The 20,125-nt window shown below is 35.0% G+C and overlaps 1 protein-coding gene and 1 non-coding gene across 2 annotated transcripts; one reads left to right on the top strand and one right to left on the bottom strand.

Moving 5' to 3' along the window:
- Positions 1–7,184: 7,184 nt before the first annotated feature.
- Positions 7,185–9,620, bottom strand: LOC133829307 (uncharacterized). Its single transcript, XM_062259113.1, has one exon. It carries the CDS (start codon positions 9,618–9,620, stop codon positions 7,185–7,187), a length of 2,436 nt encoding a protein of 811 aa, XP_062115097.1.
- On the top strand, positions 8,971–9,074 carry LOC133813757 (small nucleolar RNA R71). Its single transcript, XR_009884756.1, has one exon. It is a non-coding gene; the product is annotated as a small nucleolar RNA R71 (small nucleolar RNA).
- Positions 9,621–20,125: the final 10,505 nt, after the last annotated feature.

Below are 20,125 nucleotides of genomic sequence, written 5' to 3'. Positions count from 1 at the left end.
CAAGTTGATCATTGTTCATTCATAGGACACCCCACGCCATACATACTAGACGTTAGAACTCCCCACATCACTGCGTGTGCCAAGGAGAAACACTATTGTTTATCTGGAAGGGGGAAAGTAAGGGGGTGAGCTAAAAGCCCAGTAAGGAAGTACAACAAAATCAAAGAAAACGCAAGAAGAACATGTATCGTAAAACTCATGGAAAAACATATCATCTTCATTCTCATAGTTTATAATCATAAACAAAATCATAGTCATACATAACAATCACACATCATAAACATACTCTTTGTGGTCATGGCTCCTCTTTTGTCCATGTCACATCTTGAGGCAACCAGTAAAACATAAGCTAGTGAGACCTCCTCTATAAGGTAAACATGATCTCGAGTCCTCGAATAACATCGGGTCGTCCGCCCTTTGAGTTGCGTCATATCCTTAGTAACTCTTTTGTTGCATCGCATTCAACATGCTAGGAAACTTTTCTTTTCATTCATCATACAAGTGCATGTGTCACAGTTCACATCAAAACATAGAATTTACACATTCCATAACACTTGACTTATCATAACATATCAAAACATATAATTCCACTTTTCATACACTTAGCTTATCATGACATATCAAAACATAGAATTTACACTTTCCATAGCACTTTATTTCTTGCAACATAACAAGTCATACCTTTCATAGCATAATACATAGATAATTCTATCTAACTTCCTTACCTCAAATCCAAGCAGAGTAAAGTGCGAAAACGTCACAACGAGCCTATTATCATAATCAAATGTTTGTCTTTGAAATCACGTAAGAATACTCATGCCAACATACATACCCCACGTGTGCATGGGCCATGCACACGTGGCACAAGTTGCACTACAATTACAAACATACAATAATTCCACATAAAATCATAAAAGAATAAGGTTAATTCTACTAATCAATCATTCATGGTTACAAAATAAAAATCACATGTTTGAATAATAGGTGTATGTTTGAACATAAAAATACACTTGCACTTAACATGCATACGTGGGAGTGTTCTTAAAATTTAACATTTAAAGTCAATAAATTCTACATGCTAATTTCATATTGCCTTTTCTTAAAATTCAGCAAGCATAAATAATTTACCACTTAATTATTACTTCATTATTTCTTTTAACCACATATTTGTCATTCATAAACTTTATTACAAAAATCTAATGTCCAATAATTTATTAGTTTTTAATTTTTCATAAAATAATAATCCCATTTATTATTAAATAACAATAAAAAGAATGTGACAAGATTTGTAATTACTTATAATTACCAATGAATTTCTTGATCACCTTTAGGAAAATAATTTTACTTATCATAAAAAAATGCATAAATATAAATGTGAAAATACATCTTTAAAGTGTGGAAAAATCACATATTTCATATATAAAATCTAGGAATTAATTTATTTGAGTACATGCTTTACTTATCTTAATCAAAAGACATTTTCTCTTAATAAACCCAAAATTCCAGCAAGCATTTTATTTAATTAAATTCACATAATTGAATTAAAAAAAATATTATTTGAAAAAAAAAATAAAAAAATGCATGCTTTTGATTTAAGAAAATACATTATTAACATATGGAAATCACTCTTTTTGTTGTCTTGCTTTTAAAATATGCATTTTAAGTCATAGCTTGCTTTCTTACTAATAAATTTATAATTTACCAATCTAGAGTTAACAAAATTCAGAAAGCATACATTTGCTTAAATATGTTCTTAATCATGTTGAATCATTAACCTAGCATGCTTTATATCCTTTTTATATATTTTAATATTACCATTAGCATGCAATAAAAAATTAAATCATCTTAAATCACACTCACAAGACCGAAAACTTCATGGCACAAGTCATGAAAATAATACCAATTAACCTATTCCAAATCAATAGTTTTAATATTAGCTACAAGGAATAACATCAACTCATCATTCAAGAATTATGCCTATGCCAAAAATTACATAGCATGTTTCAAATCCGTATTGTTTCCAAAACTCAAAGAAAAATCCTAGCATATTTCTAATTTTACAAGTGACAACAAGCTAGGAAGGGAATTAAAATCAAACATGCAAAAATGTAAGAAGTCCTAACATGTTTCTACTTTCAAAACACTGAAAATACATTAAACAATATTAGTACTATACATAAGCACCCTAGGTTGCCAAAAAAACGCAAGCACAACACATACAAGACCCTAGCATGCCTTGATATAATACATAAAATAATATGCCTACTTCCATAAGCATGTTTATCAATCAAAAGACTCAATAACAAGAGCCCCAAAACATGCATTAGGCTAACCATACACCATCCAAAAACTCTCATATCATGATCATGCCTCGTCTCAACAACAACCATAAAAGCATAACAAGAATCAAAATACAAAAAAACCACCACAAGGCTAGAAATTTGATATCATTCCATACTTCAAAGCCAAAATCCAAGATCAACACAAAATCAATCAAAATGAGAGAGAATCCATTGCCTTTCATGCTTGTGGAATCAAGAATACAAGAGTGACAAGAATCCTACAGTACAATCACCTTGAATACCCTACCACCATATTCGAACCACAAGGAAGGAGAAAAAGAGAGACTTAGCAATGAGAAGAAGAAACATACTTAGAGGAATAAATCAAAACTAAAAGCAAAACCACTATTAACCAAATACTTACCCTAGGGATGTCGAACCCTAATCCCTTCCTTCTTCCTTCTTCTTTTCCTCTTCTCCTAGCCTCACAAGCACTTCTTTCTTCCTTCTCTCTCTAGGATTCGGTATCCACCACAAATGAGTCTTCTAAAACTCACTTTTTTCTCTTCTTAACCTAGCAGAACCCCTTGAGTCACTTGCCCAAAATTGGCTTCAATCTTTCCCCAATTGCCTCTCCCAAAATCCATGATATTGAAAATTATGTCTTGGTTGCATTGTCCTAGAATTTAAACTTCCCTATGCATTCACACTAACTTGACTGAGCACCCATTGCCTCTCCCTTCCTCTCTATACATGACCACCTGGAGAAAAATTACATCCTCTCATCTCAATCCTTCCTTTCCGTATTTAGTTTAATCATCAAGTGTTACCTCACCCAATTTGTCTCTTTATCTACTTACCTCTAATTTCCACCAAGGAAAAATATAATAAAATAAATAATTAACTAGAAGAGGTTTCCCAATTCTTATGCTCACGGCCCTATCTCTCTAGTTCTTTCCTTTTTATTTTGTTTTAATTTCTTGAATAAATAAAATAAAAAGAAAATTATGCATAGGGAAACTATTGCATGCTCACCATGCAACCATGCACATGCACACACACAAGTGCTCAAGTGCATCTCTACTAACCATACACCTTGGTGCATACAACAAAAGCTCATGAACTTGAAAATTAAAATATTTAATACAATTAACAAATTAAATTCACATAATTTCTACTGAAAAATTAAATATAATTTCCTAACATTTAACAATTAATAATAAAATAAGGCACACGATTAATTAAAAAAAATTGGTGTGGTACACTCTCTTTTTCGTGCACTCTTTGCTTTTTTTTTTTCTCTCTCTCAATTTGGGCAGCCACACAACAATGGTTTACAAGGTTCATATGTCTTCTATCTATAACCCTTTAGTGACCTAACCCTAAGAAGAGCACCCAAGTGTGAAAAGCTCAAAATTTATCCCATAGAATAAGTTAAATCCCACCATTTCCTCTCCTTACACCTCACCTAACCCTTTTCCCAATGTGAACCAAATCAAAATATAAGCCTTATCATCTTATCCTAAAAGATGGCAATTTTATATTTATTTTATTTTCTTTTCTTAATAAAAGGAAAATGTTCAGGACTCATTGTTGCGAATTTTATAGCTACGCAAGTTTACATAATCGCAATTTATAATAAATCTTGATAAGAATGAGTATCGTCCCACGAAGACTGATTTATCAATTTCCAAATAATTAATTTCTAGTTTATATTTGGCTAATGAAAACTGGATTTGTGAAATTTGAAAATAAGAAAACAGAAATAAATGAAAATTGTAGAAATCAAATAATAACAAGAACACAAGGATTAAATTCACTATGAAACAATTAGGAATCCTAATCTTCTCTACTATCCACTCTATTATTCTTTAATTCAATTACTACTGAAACTCTTCTCACTGAAATGATAGGGATGCAAAAGTGTTAACTATTCGAGTTAAGAAATAGAAAACTCGACCTAATGTGAATTCCCTATATTTCTATGGTCAATTTAAACAATAGGAAGCAATGAATACAACCCTACATCACATAAACCAATTTGATACTCTCGTTCTAAATTGAAATCTATGTCTATTCAATTTTAGCATATTCAAATCTCACTTTTCAGATTTTGATTCAAATTCATAAATCATATGTAAAAAGTGCGCAGTCAATTACATACACAATAAACACAAACTGAATATATTTCAGATGAAGAAGAAATAGATAAATGCATTAATTCATAATAGAGTTTCAAGAGAGTCAATTAGAAAACCTAAACAGAAATTTAGTTCATAAACATGATTAAATCAAACATAAACATAGAATTTAAAATAATCTAAATCAAAAGATAAAGAAAAGAACTCTAGGTTTTTGTTTATTCTCTAGCTTCCTTGTTGCTTAATCTAATCTCCTCCCCCTAAACACGTCATTAAAGAAGATTTTATAGACCCTAATTCATTTTTGCATGAAAAGACAATATTACCCCTGAAAATTGCCCTAAATTCCGTATCCGTACGGACCCTAGCACTGGGGCGCCACGAGATAGCGCTGAGGCGCTGTAGATAAGTCGCAAAACATGTTTATGGAAAAATGATAGCGCTGAGGCGCTGAAATGTAGCGCCTAGGTGCTACAATTTGCATTAAATCATGCTCTCTGTTTCTCGACAGCACTGGGGCGCTACTTTGTACAGAATAAAACTGAACTCATTTCAAACAACTTGCAACATCATCTCATCGTATTTTTATCATAACTTATTTTATATAACTCTAAATTGAATGATTCAAAAAGATATGGAAAGCTAAGAGAAATATCTACAATTTCTATTTCTAGAAATGTTTCCAGAAAGTGAAGAAATCATAGTCAAAATATGGCTTGAAGTCTCAGACTTGCGTTATAGTGCATAAACAACGTGTGTTGAGCCTCTTTAATGTAGTATTTTCCACACATAATGTCTTGAAACCCAACAATCAACACTAAATCCATCTTATTCATCATATTTAACATGTTTCTTCTCATTTCAGTCCATATTATGTACTTGACCATTAAAACCTGAAACAAGAAGAAAACAAGCGTAAATCTGCACTAAACAATCCTAAATAACTAAAAACATAGCATAAAACAATCTCTAAAACAAACCTAAAATGAACCTAAAAAATTTCCCCAAACTTAACCTTTACTCGCCCTCGAGTAAAGACTCACACTAAACTGACAAAACTAGAAAACTCAAAAACACAGATGACACAAACTCTTGAATCAAGTCAACAATACTGAATTAGACTCAATGTCAGAAAATCTCACACAAAAGTCCAAAATCCCGATTTGTAGAAACAATCCAGAATTTTAGTTAAACCACACCAACAACTTGATTCAATCCAAAAATGCCTATTCAACCACAACCACAAAAATTACTCAATAATTGAATCTATGTATGCATGCCAAAAATTCACCATCAACCCATCGAACCATTGATCTATATGCTTGCATTGTTCACCACTCTCCACTAATGTAGACAAAATATGCTCAAGAATCACTAGGACTTTAGGCTCATAACAATAGTCTTACGCAATGGGTAAATATATGTCATTTAATCTCCAAATTACCATAAGCATATAAACTTACAAACCAACAATTCACCCAAAGAAAACTCCATATGAACCCAAGTAAAGGTTGAGAAACACTTATTTCACTTGAACATTTTTTTTATTATTCAAACTCAACTCCCCCAAACTTGTTTTTGTGAAAGCATACAAAGAGTGTAGCTTGGATTTTTAAACTTCTATTATTTTGCTTTTGTATATATATATATATATATTTTTGTATATTTTTTCAATTCTCTTTTTACTCTTAATTACAATACACCAAATTACAAACTAATCACATCCCATTACAATTCATTCCCCAATATTTATCCATATGCTCATAGTAATTTGGTAAAGGAATGAAAACTAACAAAATATCTATTTGGCTCACAATTGGTGTCAAGCAACAAAGAGGACAATTTTAGGCTCAACAAGGGTAACAATGGAGAATTACTTTTGGGTTGGCTTGAAAAGCTCAAACGTTCCAAGAAATTGCCTAAATCGTTTTCCTAAGCATATCTCATTTAGGATTTCGTCTCAAATGATAAACAAGCAAGTTCTAGATTCATTCATTCATCAAACCACAAGCCAATTTTTTTTTAACAATGCATACATTCAAATTCAAATTGCAAAGCATTTTTCAATCATGGCTAAACATTCAATTTTTTTTATGGATCGAAACAAGCTACCAATGCAGTCTAACCAAGCACACAGATTCAATTGATAAAAAATTTCAAAAAATTTGCACGGCATTTTCTTCCACTTCATAGGCTAGCATTGACAACTTGATTCACACAAACACAATGCAACACAACATTTAACTAAAATATAACTCAAACAACAACAAACACAGACTAACAACACAACACAAACACACAAAATAGTAAGACTCCTCCCCCAAACTTGATTGACGTATTGTCCCCAATGTGACATAAAAAGAAAAGGAAAGAAAACTTACCAACAGTCTAGCTAAACATCATCAAAATGGAGGTGACGAAGGCGGTGATTGGAAAGTTCAGTTTGTCCCAGGCGCTGCAGGTCAATATAAAGTTTTTTCTTCTTCTTTTTTCTTTCATGTATTTCACGATTAAAAAATTATTAACTAACTAAAAATTATTGAAAATAAAATCTAAGCATAAGAACAAAAATTAAAAAGAGTTTAAAAGAAAATAAAAATTACAAACTCATAAAAAATTGAATTAAAAATAACATTGGGTTGCCTCCCAAAAGCGCTTTCTTTAACGTCTCTAGCTGGACGCTCACTTCCTTCATCAAATTTCAACTCGAGTCAAGTCCACCCTGCTCATCCTTTAGAGCCATAGTATCATAAGCAAAAACTCATCTTTTGATGTTGCTAATCGTTGAAGCCTTCCACCGCTCGTGCAGCCTTCGAGCCTTCCCACTAGAAAACTGTTTCAAATAATGACGAATTGCTCGACTACCAGTTTTAGCATTGGTTTTTCTCTTGGTGGTTTCCAAATTACTACCACCACTACAGACCACATCCACTCTACAACAAGTTGGAATATGACTTTCTGAAAAAACATTAAATGTTACCTCTTCATTTTGCACTCGCAGCTTCAACTCCCCCTTTTGTACATCAATTAGTGCTCTCCCTGTGGCTAAGAATGGTCTTCCCAAAATAATGGGAATGTTTGCATCATCTTCCATGTCTAGAACAATGAAATCTGCTGGACAAATAAACTTGTCTACCTTGACTAGCACATCTTCAATAACTCCCCTTGGGTACTTGATTGATCGATCCGCGAGCTGAAGAGTAATAGTAGTAGGCTTTGCCTCACCAAGACCAAGCTTCCAAAATACAGATAGTGGCATGAGATTGATAGTTGTTCCAAGATCACAAAGAGCATGTTTGCATTCAAATTTCCCTATAGTACAAGGGATAGTAAAACTCCCTGGATCTTGAAGCTTTTGTGGAAGCTTCCTTTGGAGAATTGCACTGCACCCTTCAGTAAGTGCCACTGTCTCAAAGTCTTCCAACTTTCGTTTCTTTGATAAAATCTCTTTTATGAATTTCACATAACTCGACATTTGCTCCAAAGCCTCAGCAAATGGGATGTTAATGTAAATCTGTTTAAACACCTCAAGAAACTTTGAGAATTGTTTGTCAAGAGATTTCTTCCGGAGTCGTTGTGGATACGGGATTTTGACATTAGAATCAATAACTACCGGTTGAATATTCTCTTTGGTTGCAAGGCCTTCAGTAACCTTTTCCTCCACTTGGGGCTCAATTTTTTCACAACTCTCCTCTTCTTCTGCCTTTTTTTCTTGAGTCTCTTTTAAAGAAGGACCCTCAATTTCTTTCCCACTCCTCAGAGTGATAGCTTGACATTGCTCCTTAGGATTTACCACAGTATTGCTAGGCAAATTCCCTTGGGGCCTAGTATTCAACATATTGGCCAGCTGCCCCACTTGCATCTCCAAATTTCTGAAGGAGGATCTAGTCTCAGTCATAAACTGAGTTTGAGTGTTGGTGAGAGTCAATAGGGCAGCCTGCAATTCACTAGGCTGTTTTGTAGGAGCTGGTGGCCTAGGTTGCTGAGAGGTTGATGCTTGTGGTGGAGCTTGAGTCATAGGCCGCTGATACTGTGGTTGAAACGGTTGTTGCTTGTCCTGATTATTTCTCCAAGAAAAGTTAGGATGGTTTCTCCACCCCGGATTATATGAGTTGGAGTAGGGGTTGTTGTAGGGCCTCTGAAAATTACCCACTGCCTGGACTTGAGCTTGATCTAATGGGACATTGTTGGGGTCTAAAATAGCTTGACACTGGTCAAAAGGATGAGGCCCTCCACACAATTCACACATTACTTGGGCTTGCACAACTTGGGCAGAATTGGTATTTTGTTGCAGCTGCTTAGTTAAAGACACAACTTGAGTAGTTAAGGTTGTGATTGCATCTAGTTCATGAACCTCTGCAACCTTTTTATTAATGCCCGCTCGTTCACTTGGCCATTGGTAATTATTAGTGGCCATTTCCTCTAAGAGTTCATAAGCTTCATTAGCACTTTTGCTCATAAACGCTCCTCCCACTGCTGCATCAATTATTGTGTGAGTGGTACCGCATAAACCATTGTAAAAGTTGTGGACCAACATCCACTTCTCAATACTGTGGGGACATTTTCTGATCAAGTCCTTGAACCTCTCCCAAGCATCATACAAATATTCTCCCTCAAGTTGAGAGAAGTTATTGATCTCCCCTATCAGTTTAGCAGTCTCAGCAGGTGGAAAGAACTTCGCTAAGAACTTCTGAGCTAGAGCATCCCAAGTGGTGATAGTATTGGCCTCAAGTGAATTCAGCCAAGTTTTCGCTCGCTCCCTTAGTGAGAATGGGAACAATCGTAATCTAATGGCATCATCACTCACCCAATTCATCTTGAAAGTGGCATACAAGTCCAGGAAATTGGCTATGTGCATATTGGGGTCTTCAGTGGGGAGGCCACCAAATTGAACTTTAGTTTGGACCATCTGCAAGATAGCAGGCTTGATCTCAAAATTGTTTGCCTCTACTACTGGTGGACAGATGCATGAGTGTACCCCTGTGACTGTAGGGAGTACATAGTCTCGTAGAGGTCTTTGACCAGCAGGATTATGATCTTGTAGTGCTCCCCCGCTCATGTTTTCCACACTGTTATTAATATCTGCGGTAACAACAGTGGAACTTTCAGCCCTCTTGTTTCTTCGGTTTCGCTTGCACTCCTTCTCGATCTCAAGATTAATTGGAACTAGACTGTCAGCTCCTCTTCTACTGCGCATATAAAGAAAGTACCTGAGATAGAGAACAACTGCAGCCAAACAAGTTAGAAATTATTTAAAAGACAACCAAATTAGAAATAAAATTAACTATTTTAATATTGATAATTTTTCAGTCCCCGGCAATGGCGCCAAAAACTTGTTGCGAATTTTATAGCTACGCAAGTATACATAATCACAATTTGTAATAAATCTCGATAAGAATGAGTGTCGTCCCACGAAGACCGATTTCTCAATTACCAAATAATTCATTTCTAGTTTCTATTTGGCTAATGAAAATTGGATTTGTGAAATTTGAAAATAAGAAAATAGAAATAAATGAAAATTGCATAAATCAAATAATAACAAGAACACAAGGATTAAATTCACTATGAAACAATTAGGAATCCTAATCTTCTCTACTATCCACTCTATTATTCTTTAATTCAATTACTACTGAAACTCTTCTCACTGAAATGATAGGCATGCAAAAGTGTTAACTATTCGAGTTAAGAAATAGAAAACTCGACCTAATGTGAATTCCCTATATTTCTATGGTCAATTCAAACAATAGGAAGCAATGAATACAACCCTAAATCACATAAACCAATTTGATACTCTCGTTCTAAATTGAAATCTATGTCTATTCAATTTTAGCATATTCAAATCTCACTTTTCAGATTTTGATTCAAATTCATAAATCATATGTAAAAGATGCGCAGTCAATTACATACACAATAAACACAAACTGAATAGATTTCAGTGAAGAAGAAATAGATAAATGCATTAAATCATAATAGAGTTTCAAGAGAGTCAATTAGAAAACCTAAACATAAATTTAGTTCATAAACATGACTAAATCAAACATAAACATAGAATTTAACATAATCTAAATCAAAAGATAAAGAAAAGAACTCTAGGTTTTTGTTTCTTCTTGATAACTCTACAAAATTGAGTTATTTTACCACTTTTTATGTGCTAATTGTTGCTTAATTCTTGAGTTTTTAATTGATTTATTAAGTTTTTAAGTAATTTTGAATTTATTAGGTTTATTTTAATTTTTTAGATTTTTGTGTGTTTTTATAGTTATTTTATTGTAAAATGTTGGAGTTAATTATTTGAATTATTGTTGTTTAATTTGAGGTAAAAAATGTAGTATTATTGAGCTTAAATGTTAAATATAAATTAAGTTATAATTAATATTTTCAAAGAATTAAGTTGAATTATTTATAATTGAAAATATTTTATCATGACTTAATTTATATTTATTTTGTAGGGAAGTTATTGCAATTTTGGGCTTTGAAAAGTAAGGAAAAAAGAATGAAGAAAAGTGGCATTTTTGAGAAAAAATAAATAAGAAGATGACATTTTTGAGGACCACTAGCCCAAGCCCAATCTTGGGCCCGCTCCAGCCAGGCCCATCACGTTTTTCTTCCTTCAGCAAAGCTTCTACACACCAACGTCCCTTCTCTCCAGCGTTCAACTCCATCACGCCTCCTGATTGCATCAACGTCCGTACGGAGTGCCTCCCAGCTTCTTCAGCATATATCAATCCTCTCCAGCCCAATTAGCCACCAGGTCCAACGCCTGACTTCTCTCCACCAAAGCCCAAGTCCTTTCTTCAGTCCACTTCGGCTCAAGCACCATCTGCCTAGCCCAAGTCAACCATGCCAAAGCCACAAAAATAAGACCAAAAACTCACATTTTTATTCCCAATATTTTTCACCAAAATATCAATTCACTCTTCCCTATTTTTCTTACCTAAATAAACATTCCTAATTTATTTTTTTTACCCTAGCTTTTCACTAATCTTTTACCCAACAAAACATTTCATCTTTCCAATACTCTTACACTTACTCTATTTATCCTACCACTTCCCAACACAATTAAATTAATCAATTTATTATTTTAATTTGATTAATTTAATCTCCATATTTTTCCTATAAATAGAGTCTTGTAAGACCATTTGGGGAGCTCTTCTTCTTCATCTTTTTTCAACCTCTTCTACACTCCACATTTTCTCTCTTCTTTTCACTATTGTTTCTATCATTTTCATCTTTTGAAGAGCATGTCAAGTATGTTATTTTGTAATTTTTATTTCAATCTAGTTATGAGCTTCTAATCTTTTTCAAAGGTTATTAAGATGATGATGAAGCAAAATGTAACTAGATAGTATTTTTTATTGTATGTTGATTTCCCATTTGTGTAACATTGTTTATGGATTTTTCTATCAAAGATATGCATTTTTCATCTATTATTGAGTGTTAAAGCATATTACACTTAGTTCTTCATTATGCAAAAATATGATATTCTTTGATTAAATGTTTTTCATTAAATTGTTCACATCTAATTCTTAGAGCATAAGTATCATATTTTGCCTAAACATAATCTCTTTGATTTTTTGTAGTTTCATTAGGTTGTAACACAACTAATGCTTAGAAATTATATCTTATATAAGTGAAGAAAAATCCTACCTTTTTGAAAGAGTAACTTGTGCTTGAATAGAAAATATATTTTGAAAAAATATATAGTGTGATTTATTTCAACTATATCAAAACTTGGGAATCAATATACTTATAAATACTATTGAACTTGCATTTTGTGGATTCTAATATATTAATAATCTTATTTTACTTATCTTATTTGAAAACCATTTTTCTATTTAATCTTAAATCTTTTTATTACTTGTCTTTTATTTTTCTAAAACAAAATCTCATCAAATATTTGGAACTAGGTTAGAATATTATTGCTTTGTTTGAAATAGTTTCTTTTGATGTTAGTCAACTCCCATGGGTTCGACCTCGTACTTACATGAACATTATATTCTGAAACAATTCGTGCACTTGCGAGTTTAAATTTTAAAACACCCTCTTTAGGGATCAACACTTCTCTAGCCTCCTTGTTGCTTAATCTGACCTCCCCCCTAAAAACGTCATTAAAGAAGATTTTATAGACCCTAATTCATTTTTGCATGAAAAGACAAGATTACCCCTAAAAATTCCCCTAAATTCTGTTTTCGTACGGACCCTAGCGCCGGGGCTTCACGAGATAGCGCTGAGGCGTTGTAGATAAGTCACAAAACACGTTTCTGGAATACTGATAGCACTGGGGTGCTGAAATGTAGCTCCTAGGTGCTACAACCTGCATTAAATCATGCTCTCTGTTTCTCGACAGCGCTGGGGCGCTACTTTGTACAGAATAAAACTGAACTCATTTCAAACAACCTGCAGCATCTTCTCATCGTATTTTTTATCATAACTCCGATATAAATCCGGATTGAATGATTCAAAAAGCTATGGAAAGCTAAGAGAAATATCTATAACTTCTGTTTCTAGAAGTGTTTCCAGAAAGTGAAGAAATTATAGTCAAAATACGGCTTGAAGTCTCAGACTTGCATTATAGAGCATAAACAACGTGTGTTGAGCCTCTTTAATGTAGTATTTTCCACACATAATGTCTTGAAACCCAACAATCAACACTAAATCCATCTTATTCATCATATTTAACATGTTTCTTCTCATTTTAGTCCATATTATGTACTTGACCATTAAAACCTGAAACAAGAAGAAAACAAGCGTAAATCTGAACTAAACAATCCTAAATAACTAAAAACATAGCATAAAACAATCTCTAAAACAAACCTAAAATGAACCTAACACTCACATTAAGTCTTGGTTCATGCTACCTTTCTTTTATTCTTCTTAAATTAAAAGAAATAAACAAATAAAAATTAAAACACATTCACTCTCTCTCACACACACAATTTTCGGCACACACATTTAAGTAAATAAAATAAAAAAATGCAACCTATTCTAACCACATAATTTTTCACACTAAAATGTACATTAATAATAAAATAAACAAGTTACACAATTATTCCAAATAAATCAATAAAATCCTAATTCACATAAAACAAACAATTCAAATTATTTTGTAATAAACAAACAATTAAATAAAACATGACAAATAATAATTTTTTTTGGGTCACTACAATTAATTAAGTTAATTTTCTTTATAAAACTGAAAGAGCCATACTTTTAGGAAGAGGATTTTTAAGAGATCAAAGTTGTTTGACTGTTAGACTCTCTCTTAGAAAAAGAAAGCGATAGATTTTTCTAAACCTGAAAAATCTATTCACAACATCCTCTCTCTCTTATCAAACCTCTCTAGATCTAATGTGTTTAGTACATCTAGAAAGTTCTAAATCAACCTTTTGAATCATATGTACCCACACACGTCCTTGTGTGTTTGAGGATTGGTCTGGAAGATCAAGGTGTGGGCTTTCAGAAAAAGGATAGGAAGATCGTGATTTATACAAAAAGATTCGTGAACACTTGATGGGCTACAAGAGGTAATCTCTAATCTAATTGTGTTTGATTTCATATATCTATATATGTATGATCCTGGTAGGTATTAATACATGAAAAATATGTTTTTCTATACTTTAATTATGGAATATCTTTATTATAATAATGCAATTTTTATTTGAAAATAATTAATTAAGTAACATTATTTTTATGGGACTAAGTAAATTTATTTTAGTAAAAGAGAGTATAAATAAAATTTTCAAACTTATTTAAAATTATTTTCATATATCTAGGCTTGTTGTGAAGCACACAACTATTTATTTTGCTTGGACTTGAGGTAAGGAAGTTAGCTAGAATTTCTATGAGTTTATGTTGACTGTATGAGATATAATGTTATGAGATGAGCTACTTGTATGTTGTATGAAAAGCAGAGGTTGTTAGCGTGTTGAACGTGGCACAACAAAGGAGTTACTAAGGTATGACGTAACTCATAGGACGGATGCGCCGATGTTATTTTAGGACGAGAGCTCCTGAGTACCTCACAGAGGATGATTTATTGGTTGCCTATTAGAACTTGTTTGTTTTATTTGTTAGTATGAAACATTCAGATAAAGTGTATGATTATGTTATGATGATGATATGATTATGATATGATATGTTGTGAGCTTATGTTACGATGAGAATAGACTTGTGTTGTGCTTATGTGAATTGTTGTTTACTTGTTTGTACTTTCTTACTGGGCTTTTAGCTCATCCCCTTACTTTTCCCCCTCTCAGGTAGGCAATAGGGTTTTTCATTAGCACGCACTGTAATGTGGGGTGTTCCTAGATCTAGGCATGTATGTCGCGGGGCATCCATGAATGATTAATAAATCTAGTTTAATGCCAATAATACTTATGGAATTGTTTATTTTTATGTTTTATTATGATACAGTGGGACTTAATCTATAATTTTTAAAATTGCATAAAAGACACTTTACTTCATTTTAAATTATTGGGCCCATATTGCATGTTTTGACAAGGCCCCACTGAACTTTTCTCAATAATGATATTTTTCTAATAATTATAAACTGAGTGTCGTTTTACCAAGAGAGTAGAATAGGGCATTGTTACAAATTGTATTAGAGACTGATTGTTCATGTTTCCAAGGACTCTCCGCATACATGCTAAAGACTAGAAAATATCATCTCATCGTGTTGTAAGTATTTGCTTTAATTTTTATTTGTTTGATCTTCTTTTGAGTTGACTAGTTTTGTGACTGCAGTATAGAGATGATGCCTCCCATTATTAGGACCACCAAGAAATAATTACTTAAGGAGATTCGAGAGATAACAAAGGTTGAGGTCGACACCAGCTATAGAGACTGGAGGTTTACGGTGCTAAAAAAAACCCAAGCAGTCTTTAAACGCATTCAGGGAGTAATCAACGAAAGAGAGGCACTCCTATGGCCCATTGATCAATATTGGGTGTTGAGGGAAACACTGGCAATACACCCTGAGCCTCTCCTATGGCTGACCGCGGCATGTCACGACGTCGTTGAGGATGATTTGGACTTTGTAACTCTCGAGTACACCATGTATTGGTTCATAGAGAACTTTGATTTCCAATGTTTGGAGTAGATCCTTGTTCGGAACAAAGATGGGGAGTTGGATGAGAGCTATGAGATAGTTCATGACTTGGAAGGATAAATTGCGTGTCAGGAAGCAATGCATGCCATTGCAGCGGTGGATGAGAGGAGGAAGAATCTAGCAAACACCCTCGATTACTTCCACACTTCAGATGACATTTTTTACTACGATTCAGGGGACGAGTCCAACGTGGAGGACTAGAGTCCTTTCCCAAATTTCCAACCTAGTAGTATTACTCAAATAATTGGGACTTCCATTAAGACCCTTGGTTACTTTTAAATATTTTGGTTTTGTTAGATGTTTTTGGACACATTTTGGATATTATAATTATGTGGATGCTTTTGGGTGATTTTGGATACTTTAAAGTCCTATCTTTTCTTCTCGCTTTTTGTGAACTTTGGATGTTGTATGAATAAGAGCATGCATGAAAACCTTACTCTTAAGTAGTTAAACACTATGCAATTTATCCTCTCTTGTGATGATTTCTTTTGGTTCCTTAGAAGGAAGAGGCGCAAGACATGGTAGAGGAAGGGGAATAGACCACGGAAGAGGCGCCCCTACAAACCCTAATGCCATTGAAATCCCTAGCATGAAAGTGCCATCAGCTCAACTAGCAGCCCCAGCTGTGGACCTAGCTGCAGAAGTAGAAAGGCTAAGGGATCAATTGATGCAAAGGGAGGATGAGCTGGCCCAAGCCCAACAAGTGCCCCAAGCCCCACAAGAACTAAGGGCACAACCTAAGCCTCTCGTACAACCAGTACCTCCATCTGCTCCAATGCTATTGGGTTATGGATTCGAGCCGGTCTATGAATGCTTTCGGGAACAGTCTCCACCAAATTTTGAAGGAAAACCCGACCCTATGGTGGCTGAGGACTGGTTGAAGTCAGTCAAGGTGATCTTTGATCACAAGGAGTTGAATGATTGTCAAAGGGTTTCCTATGCTACTCATTTACTCAAGATGGATGCCAGTATCTAGTGGGATGTGGCGAAGCAAACACGTGACTTGAACACCATGAATTGGGTAGACTTCCTTCAAGTATTCAACAAGAAGTACTATAGTGTGACTGTACTAGCAATCAGGGTTGACTATTTCGTAACATTGACGCACAACAACCTTTCTGTCACAAAGTATGCCCAAAAGTTTGATAGGTTGGCAATGTTTGCTCTCGAGATAGTACCAACTGAAGCCATGAGAGTCCAAATGTTTGTGAGAGTATTAAAGCCCATGATTGCTTGGGATGTGAAGATGACTAGTACATAAGTGGTTAGTTATGCTGAGTATTAGATAAGGCCCTTTATGTAGAGTACTTAGAGAACCCTATATGGAAATACAATGCTGCAAGAAGGGAGGCCAACAAGAACAAGGCCTTCGAAGAGGGAAATAAGAGAAAGGCTCAAGAGGGGCAGAGCAGTAGCGTTGACAAGAGGTCCAGAACCACAACTCCAATTGGTAACAACCATAACAATCATAACAACCACAACAATTGTAACAACCACAACAATCATAACAATCACAAAAGTCACAACAATGGTCATAACCGCGGAAATCATTAGAACCGAAAATTTGAGTACCCCAGCTGCCCTAAATGCTCATGCCAGAATTTAGGGGAATATCAGGTAGGCACAGACAAGTGCTACAAGTGCTGTCAGACAGGTCACCTGAAGAAGGATTGCCCACAGTGGAAGGTACGAGCTGGGCAAGGCAACAATGACAACCTAGTGCCAGCTAGAGTCTTTGCTTTGACTCCAGGAGAGATAGCCGCCAGTAACACCGTTCTCACAGGTCAGTTCCTTATTTCTGGTTTGATGTGTAGAGTCCTCATTGATTCTAGAGCAACTCATTCTTCTGTAGCTGTAAATGTAATTGATAAATTATGATTATGCTGTCATCTAGGTGGTTACAATCAATCTCAATAGTAGTTGAGGACAGGGAATGTCCAACAAACCTCATAGAATTAGAGATGTCAAATTATGATGTAATCCTTGGCATGTACTGGTTAACCAAGTTTGGAGCTACTATAGACTATAAAAGGAAAATAGTAGAGTTCAAACCAGATGAAGGTGAATCTTTCTCTTTTAAGGGAGAATTGATGGGATTTCAAACACCCATCATATTGACATTGGAAGCTTGAAACATGACATGGCATGGTTGCTCAGCATACTTGGCAAGTGTTGTAGATAAATCCAGAGAGACCGAAATGAAACCAGAAGATGTTCACATAGTCTGCGAGTTTCCAGAAGTGTTTTTCGAGGACTTACCAGGTTTACCCTTGGACAAAGAAATCAAATTTGTGATCGAACTTGCACCAAAAAGAACACTAATATCTAAGACACCTTATCGAATGGCACCTGTAAAGTTGAAAGAACTTAAGAACCAGTTACATGAGTTGTTAGACAAATATATCATTCGACCTAGTCATTCTCCATGGGGGCACTGATACTATTTGTGAAGAAGAGAATGGAAGCATGAGGATGTGCATCGATTATTGAGAACTAAATAAGGTCACAATCAAGAACAAATATCATTTGCCAAGGATAGATGAACTTTTTGACCAACTGCAAGGGGTGACAGTGTTCTCTAAGATTGATCTTCAATCCGGGTACCATCAGTTAAAGGAGAGGGAGGGAGATATTCGCAAAAAAACATTCAGAACCCACTACGGGCACTATGAGTTCTTAGTAATGTCTTTTGGACTCACTAATGCCCCAACAAAATTCATGGACATGATGACCAATGTGTTTAACAACTACTTGGATGAATTCATGGTGGTGTTTATAGACGATATCCTTATCTACTCAAAGACTAAGGAGGAGCGTGATGAGCATTTGAGGTAGACGCTCAATAGACTACAGGATCATAAACTTTATGCTAAGTTCTCTAAGTGTGAATTTTGGTTGGAACAAGTGAATTTCCTAGGGCATATAGTGTCCAAGAATGGAATAGTAGTGGGCCCAAAAAAGATCGAGGCCCTTAGAGACTAGCCCCAACCCAAGAATGCCTCAGAGGTTCGAAGCTTCTTAGGATTAGCAGGTTACTATAAGAAATTTGTTGAGGGTTTCTCTAAGATTGCCACACCCTTGACCAACCTGACCCGCAAGCACCAAAAGTTCACATGGATTGCGAAGTGTGAAGTGAGTTTTCAGACTATGAAGAATAAGTTAATCTTTACACCGATCCTTTGTGTTCCCATTGAAGGGGGAAAATTCGTGGTGTATTGTGATGTGCCCAAAAATGGCTTAGGATGCGTGTTGATGCAAAATGGGAAGGTAGTAGCTTATACCTCATGACAGCTCAAGGATTATGAACAGAGGTATCCTACCCATGATCTAGAGCTAGCAGCGGTAGTTTTTGCACTCAAGATATGGAGACACCACTTATACGGAGATAAGTGCGAGATTTACATCGATCATACAAGTTTGAAGTACTTTTTCACCCAGAGAAGAGCTAAATATAAAACAACGAAGGTGGTTAGAACTAGTAAAGGATTATGACTACGAAATTATATACCAACTAGGTAAGGCCAATGTGTTGGCTGATGCATTAAGTAGGTGAGGACATAGAAGTGTCTCAGCTCTGAGTACAATAGAGGCACCTCTGTAGAAGGAGATTATCAGTGAAGGAATTGAACTGGTAACAGGAGGCCTAACAATCCTCACTCTACAGTCCTTCCTACGGGAACAAATTAGAGAAGGGCAGAAGATAGATGAAGCACTAACGAAACAAGAGGCTATGTGTAACGACCTGAATTTGCTAATCGGGCTTAGGGCCTTGATTGGTGTGCTTGGAGGGCAATAAATGATTTAATATGCTTTAATATGTTAATGGGTGAATTAACGTGAATATATGATAGTGATGCATGTTTAGTGAGTTAAATGTGCATGTGGCCCCGTTTGGATATTAGGGGCATGAATGTGATATATGTTATATATATGTGAAATGTCTATGCAGCACGATCCGAGACAATCCTGGGGAGCGGTTAGCCAGAGAGTCGCAACAGGGTTGAGATTCCGACTCGGGGCGAGTCGAGGGGTAATTTGGGTACTAGGTGTGTTATGGGATTATCGGGACATGAAAATAAATATTTGGAGATATATTTGAGGATAGAATGTCTAGGCGGGAATATTGGGGAAATTTACCATTTTGCCCTCGGGGACGTTTTGGTACCCCGAGCCTTGAGGTAACCCTTTAGACTTAAGTCAAATAAAACAAAAAAGAGGAATTAATTAGAAACTTGGAGAAACCGACTTGCACTTCTCTTCTCAGCCAAGGTTAGCTTTTATTCTTCTCTCTCTTTCACTCTCTAAGGCAAAATCAAAGGGAAAACTTTGGGAATCAACTTGAGGATCTAAGGAGTTCAGCTGGGATTTAGGAAGCTTGGAGCATAAGGGGGCTGGTTCTAAGGCTCAATTCAGCAAGAGGTAAGCTTTGATTATGGTGGATAAGTCTAGAGTTGCAGCTGGTTATTAGAGTATGCATGCTAGCAAGTTTGAATTATTCTTGTGTGGTCTAGTTGAGTTTTGGGGTGGATTCTAATGGGTTTTGATGTTGTTACTGAGTTATTATTGAGCTGGAGTTTGTGTTAAATATCTGCTTT

The sequence above is a fragment of the Humulus lupulus genome, chromosome 1 (genome assembly GCF_963169125.1).
Source record: "Humulus lupulus chromosome 1, drHumLupu1.1, whole genome shotgun sequence".
In the NCBI taxonomy this organism is placed as follows: domain Eukaryota; kingdom Viridiplantae; phylum Streptophyta; class Magnoliopsida; order Rosales; family Cannabaceae; genus Humulus; species Humulus lupulus.
The sequence above is the reverse complement of the archived record's forward strand: the minus strand, read 5'-3'. Positions and strand labels throughout refer to the sequence as shown.

What these genes read in the sequence shown, in the direction of transcription:
- LOC133829307 (XM_062259113.1), bottom strand. Translation starts at nt 9,620, where the DNA reads ATGCGCAGTAGAAGAGGAGCTGACAGTCTAGTTCCAATTAATCTTGAG.